Source organism: Calypte anna, chromosome 6 (genome assembly GCF_003957555.1).
Source record: "Calypte anna isolate BGI_N300 chromosome 6, bCalAnn1_v1.p, whole genome shotgun sequence".
Taxonomy (NCBI): Eukaryota; Metazoa; Chordata; class Aves; order Apodiformes; family Trochilidae; genus Calypte; species Calypte anna.
Window position 1 is genome coordinate 2,535,626 of NC_044252.1, and position 6,573 is coordinate 2,542,198.

General features: G+C 54.2%; 1 protein-coding gene across 1 annotated transcript; it reads right to left on the reverse strand.

The window, feature by feature from the left end:
* Nucleotides 1-2,435: 2,435 nt before the first annotated feature.
* Nucleotides 2,436-6,253, reverse strand: ZNF503 (zinc finger protein 503). Its single transcript, XM_030453702.1, has 2 exons — nt 5,756-6,253; nt 2,436-4,617 (listed from the first exon to the last, which is right to left on the reverse strand). The coding sequence occupies exons 1-2, from the start codon at nt 6,203-6,205 to the stop codon at nt 3,097-3,099; spliced, it is 1,971 nt and encodes a 656-aa protein (XP_030309562.1). The 5' UTR covers nt 6,206-6,253; the 3' UTR covers nt 2,436-3,096.
* Between the last annotated feature and the right edge of the window lie 320 nt (nt 6,254-6,573).

Here is a 6,573-nt window from a genome sequence, read left to right on the forward strand (position 1 = left end):
TCCTCTCGAGCTGGTTTTTCACTGTGAAATTATTTTAGTTCGGTGGCATGGACCAGCGGCTGCTGTCAACTCCACAACCCATCCAGTTAGTAAGAACGAAGAGAGGGAAATAACAAATGCAGTCCTTTTCCCTAAAAACATTAATGTCCATAAGTCAATCTCGGTTAGAGAGGGGGGGGGGAAGAAAAAAAGCAAATTTCCTAGATTAATATAAAAATCCTAGGTGACACTTGCCAGGTCAAATACTTAACAAGACTGGGAGAGAGACCTCCTTACCACCACTCTACATATAAATTAAGCTTTTTTAAATTTTTCATTAATCTCGGGAGCAGTGTCTGAGCAAAACAGTAATAATAACCTGAAATGTTCATTTCCTCGCATCACAAATCTCCAGGTGTACAACTTTCCAGAACTCCAAGTCCACAAAGCTGAAGTTAGGGCTCCAGGGCACAGCTATCCCTCTCTTTTTAAAAACAAAAACAAACCAGCCCCTGCCACACCTGACTACCGGTGCCTTTTAGCTAGCGAGGTCCGAGCTGCAGCTACTAAAAATCTGGAATAGTATGAAATACGTGAACAGAAGAGGAGCGTATGTGGTGGTGTTGGTGGTTTGTTGTATTTTTAATCGCGGCAAATCTGTAATAGCGGCTTGCATGCCCAGCTGGAGCCTGAAATATATATATATATTTTCTTTAGATTAGGGGTGGTTAAAATAGTGGGGCGGGGAGGGCAGGCTGGCCAGGCTGCAGGAGCGAGCGGGGGGCGAGCTTGTTCTGCCTTTCTCGGACTCGCTGGATGAATGAATCTTCCACCATCATTACCCCCCACCCGCAAAGCCGTTCTTTCGATCACTTGCCGTGTTTGTATCCGCTTCCTACTTTATTATTCAAGTTTTACTTGGTGCAGTTAACACTTCTGCCCTCCCCTCCCGTTCTCCAACTCATCAGTTTCTAACGAGAGCTGATTTTCCGTTCCCTGTAGCAGAGATACGCGATGCTCCCTTTCCCATCTAAGGGGAACAAAATACATTCGATAAAAGCACAAAGCATTTCCCGCGCCGCTTTCGGATCATCCGTCCCAAAAGAGTCGCAGCAAGGCCCAGAACCCGCCGACCCCAGCCTCCCCGTCTCCATCCCGGGCCCGGCCCGGCCTCGGCAGCGCCGGGTGCCGGGGCGGCCGGGAGCTTCATTAGCTCGCTGTTTTTCTCTCCTTTACACATTAACGCTAACTTCCACTAATTATCTGGAGCAAACGTATTAGACTAATTAGCATCTGGCACCACGGGAAACTTTGAACAGTAATTATATTGTGGGGGATACAGAAGGAGCTGGGAGGGGGAAACAACCCAGTGATTTGTCAAGCTCAGTCGCCGCTTGCAACTTTTCCCCCTTGCCTGCTCGTCGCGCTGCGGCCGGGGCCAGGGCAGCCCGCAGTGGGGGGACAGGGACGATGCGGGGGGCTGCAGGTTCCCCGCGAGCCCCTGGCAGACCTCAGGAGCAAAGCCCCTGGCTGGCATCGCCTTTGCGGGCTCGGGCTAGCACTTTTGCGTCTTATCTGGGTGGCAACGGTTCGTTCGGCAGTTCGGGTAGCTGGTTCGGCTTTCCCGGCGCAGCCCCCGCTCCTACCTGTGTGCAGGACGACGAGACGGAGCCGGGCGGTGGCCCTGGGAGCTGGGGAGCCCGGGCTGGGCAGGCAGAGACACGGAGCAGGCAGGCGCAAGCCCCTCTCGGCATCACGTCGAGTTTGGCACCGCACTTCAGTGAAAAGCAAACTCGGACCCAAAAATTGATGGCTTTTTTTTTTTTCCCCTTCATTTTTAAAAGAAAATTCTCACAGCAGTCCGGTATTATTATTTTTTTTTTTAACGTGATGATGGTTTGTGCTGCGGTATGAGCTGAAGAAAGAAATTGAAAATAAGTGGATGAGATCAGAGAGCTCTTCCCTAACTGCTTCTGAACTTCTGTTTTAGGAAAAAGGAGATTAATAGTTATGCATTACACTGAAACAAAAAAAAAAAAAAGGAGCTTCCAGTTCATCTTTGTATTCTTTTACAAATAAGTCCTGCCTTCCCCTTTTCTTTCTAAAGAAAGAACAAAGTTTACAATTGAAAATCAGTTAAAAAACACATGTTTTTGTATTAAAAATGTCTTTTTTTAAAAAAGAGGTAATATTCCTTAGGAAACTGCAAAAAGCCTAACCGATTCTCAGTTTTCCTATTTCATGCCTATAAATTCTAGTGAGAGGAAAAAATACTTTTTTTTTTTTTTTTTGAGAGCCCTGGGGTACAATAAAAAAACTTGTGTTTTCTTTTTTTTATTTTTAATTAAAATTGAATAAACGCTTAAGGAGAAATTAGCAGTTGCCTCCATTCAAGACCTACTCGGGTTTTATAACAGAATCAAAGTGTATTAAAAAAAAAAAGTAAAACCTTTTAATACATCAAATATACGGAATTTTAATCTTTAAAGCGATACATTGTCTATTTTAGTACATGACGTAAACCTTAACCCTTTTTACAGGGTGGACTTAAAAATTAAAAATAGTTAAGTGTTCCTTTTAAAGAACAAAATAAGGCAAATGAGGTTTTTGGAATAGAATTGTTTTTGTTTTTCTTCCAGAATACATACAAAAAAATACCAATTCTCTTTCAAGGGTATACACCTTAAAAATAATTGCAATTTGAAATTATAACTGACAAATTGCGAGTTGTTTTTTTTTTTTTTAGTAACAAACATGCATGTAAATTTTTTTGTTTCAATGAGACATTAAATAAGAACGTACAATACAATCATAGCAATTTTAAAGTAACATTAAAGAGAAGACCTCTATCTTTTTATTTATATTCTACAATGGGTGTCCACTTTTACCTATTGAGCTCAGTTAAGTAATGCACTTTATGATTCGTTGTCCCGCTTGAAGCTAACATAAATAAATACAGTGCTCATGGATCCAGTCCTCAAATGAACACTATTTTGTAAAAAGTCAGCTTTTTTTTTTTTTCTTTCCAACTTTTTATAAAGTTTCGCAGGGCTTCCCTTCCCCTCACCGCTAGAACTCGGTGTTGTGTGTCAAAGCCCCCCCCGCTGCCGCCTGTGCTCACTGGTACCCCAAGGCTGAAGCTGTGGTGAGTCTCTGCCCGTAGAGTGCGTAAGGGGAGTAGTAGGGTCCGGTGGCAGCGGGCACGGGCACGGGGGCCCCGGGGGTGGGCAGGGGGCTCTTGGAGTAAGGGTGGTAGCGGCTGCCGAGTCCCAGCGCATGGTGCGGGCTGCGCAGGGCCAGCGTGCCCGGGCTACCCGGGGCGCCCGTCGTGGGGATGTGCATGTGGCACGCCATGGCCGCGGCCGCCGCGCTGGCCAGCGAGGAGGAGCTGGGGTAGCTGGAGAGGAGTTTATCGGTGCCCGGGAAGGCAGTATGGGTCCGCAAGTGGCTAAGCAGCTCCTCCGAGGTGGCGAAGCGCTTGTCGCAGGGTCCGTTGGCCGACACCCAGTTGCAGATGTGCGGCTGGGGGTCGTTGGGGAGCATGAAGCCGTAAGGGTACAAAGGGTGGCCGGCCAGCGAGGGCGGCGTGGCGCCGGTCAGCGAGGAGTGGACGCTGTGCAAAGGGTGGGTGGGGTAGACGAGGGGGTATCCGGACTTGAGGGCCTGGTCGTGGGCGCAGGAGGCGCCGGCGGCGCCGGCCAGGTGGCTGGCGCAGTGGTAGCTCAGGCAGTACGGGTCTCGGCACAGGCTCGCCGTCATCACCGACGGCGGCGACGCGCCCGCCAGCGGGCTCGACCCCGCCGGTTTGCTGCAGCCCAGGCTGCTGGCGGCGGCCAGCTGGGCTCCCACCAGGCTGGAGGATTTGGTGGGGTCCAGCGCCACTCCGTGCGGCAGGAACTGGGGCGGGTAGCCGGCGTAGGCTCCAGCCAGCGTCCCCGGGTAGCTCATGCCCGCCGGGGGCAGAGGGAAGACGGTCTGGCCCGGCTTGTAAGGGGAGACGGGGGCCACCAGGCCGGAGCCCAGGACGGAGGTGGAGGAGGTGGCGGTGGTACTGCTGCAGGAGGAGGCGGAGTCCGAGGCGATGGGCTTGGAGCCCGGCGTGCTCTCCTGGTGCTGGTTGACCTCCACGTTAATCCCGGCACAGCTCACGCTAATCCGGCTGTGGCTGATGCTGGTGGTGCCCGGGCCTCCCTCCGAGCCGGAGCTGCCGCTCTTGCCGCAGCCCTCCGAGTCCTTCTTGTCCTCCCCGCCTTTGCCCTCGGCCGGCAGCAGCCCCGGCGAGCAGGCGGAGGCGCTGGAGTTGGGGCTGCCTGTCCTTGGGGTGAACGGCTGGCAGGTGGCGCTCGGCACCCGGAATCCCGACTTCTCCCCGGCCGCGACCCCCGCGGCGGGGGCGCCCGCGCAGCCCGCCGCCCCTGGCTCCTTCTTCTCGGCGCCCGGCTTGGAGTAGGGCTTGAAGCTCGACTTGTCCTCCACGCCGATGTCGCTGAGCTTCAAAGGGCCCGACTTGGAGTCCTTGTCGCCTCCGGAGCCATTGGAGGTGACCGAAGAGAGTTTGGAGGAAGGGGATGGGTCCGGCTTCCCTATCTGCGAGCAAGTTTGTGCCAAAAGGGCCAGGGGGCTCTTCTTCGCGTCCAGCTGCGGAAATCAGAAGAACACACAAAGACAGAGTTTTAATCGGGGTCTAAAAGCCCCCCCCCGGGGCATACACTTAGGACACTTGTCCCGTACGTTTTTTTGCAGAGAGCAGCTTGGCAGTAAGGAAGAATTTCGTGCGCATTCATCACCCTGACAGCCTCCTCCCTGCATGCACCATTTTCCACAAAGCCTTTAAAGAAGGGCTGGGGCTTTTCGTACCGCTGCGAGCCCCAACGCTGCCACTCTTCAGCGCCCGCAGCTTCCCCGGCCGCGGCCCGGGCAGCGCCGAGCTCGGCGGCGCCTCGGCGTTTGCTTCCGGCCCTGCAGGCGCACGAACCCACCCGTGAACTATAGCGACTGCAGTAGCAGCAGCAGCATTTCTGCGCCCTGACTGCTGCCACTATTTATAAACAGAGCCCGACTTAGCCGGCGAGACGGGCTCCGGGGGGGAAAGGGGTGTCCTCGCTCCGCAGAGACCATAATGAAATCATTCATTCCCACGGACACACCCTTCCCACCACCCCGCTCCCTTTCGAGTTTCGGTCCCACAAACAGAGAGCCAGGCAGAGCGGGACCGACAAGCTCGACAGAGGAGAAAAGGGACGAACAGGGCCGCCAAAGCGCAAACGCGTGCCGGTACTTGAAAGGGAACGATCGGGCAGCAGAAATAGTTACCCTGCCGCACCCACGCGTGTCCCTCTCCGCTCGCACCCTTCCCCCCGTATCGTGTCTGTTCCCCCCCCTTCCTCGCCCCCGAATGCTCCCCGCAAAAGCAAGGTTGTTTAGCACTCGCTTAGTTGCGTGGCCGGATCGTGACCCCAGACTGGGTCGTTTGCTTTCACTCTCAAAAGAAGAAGAAGAAAAAAAAAGGCTAAAAAGAGCAAAAATTAAAAGTTAATTTACACAGGAATTAGAAACTAGCCCAGTAAATAGGGAGAGGAAAGAAAAAAAAATGCAGGAGCGGTTCCTTGCGCTAACTCTAGATCAAAAGCAGCCCGTTTCCTGGAGCAAACGCGTTTCCAAGCGCAGGAAAGAAAGTGCCGAGAGAGAGGCTGGCGGAGCCGCCATGCCCAGCCAGCGCCCGGGCAGGGAGGGAAGCAAGAGCCGGGGGTGGGGGTACCGGCTCCCGGGTCCTTACCTCGATGGGGCTGACTGGCGTGGAAGGTAAAGGCTGCAGATATTCAGGGTGTAAAATGTGTCCAGTCCGCGCCGTAAGCATTTTCAAGACTTTGATGGGAAGGCGATTGGCTTGGCGTAGCGGGTCCGAGGGGGGGACGGTGTGGAAGCAGGGCTTGGCTCCGAGACTGCTGCTGCTGCTGCTGCCGCCGCCGTTATTCCCAGCGTGCCCGTTCGGCCCGGCGAGGTCGGCGACGCTGCGGCTGCGGCGGGGGCTGCCTCCGGGCTCGCTGAGGCTGCTGCTGCGCTTACTACTTCTTATAGCAGAAAGCGAGGGCGATGTGATCATGACCCAAAACCTCGCATGGAAAACTGGGGCAAGTGGCACCGCTCGCACTCGGAAACGCTCGCTCGCTTTCTGCGGGCGAGGAGGGAAAAAAGCCACACGCCCCCCGAGCAGGAAAACAAACATAAAATGTCCCGTGGCTCTCTCTGGCGGGGAGGGCGTGGGTGGGGAGGGGGGAGGGAAAGAGGGGAGCCGGCCGGAGAGAAAGAGGAAAAAAAAAAAAAAAAAAAAGCCGAGTAATCCTTGGGCTGTGCTGGGGGCGGGGGTGGGGGCTGCGAGTGAGCCGCTGTCCCCCTCGGCCGCTCTCGGCTCCCCCGGTGCGGCGCGGAGCGGAGCGCTCGCCTCCGCCGCTCAGCTGTGATGCGAGCCGCTGCCCATCCAGCCCGGGATCTGGCAAAGAAACTCACTTCAAAAGCAGCTGAATTAGTCTGAGATTAAAGCCTTTGCCGCCTTCCAATCAAATGGGACCCCGAGGTGATTGGAGGGTCAAGGGG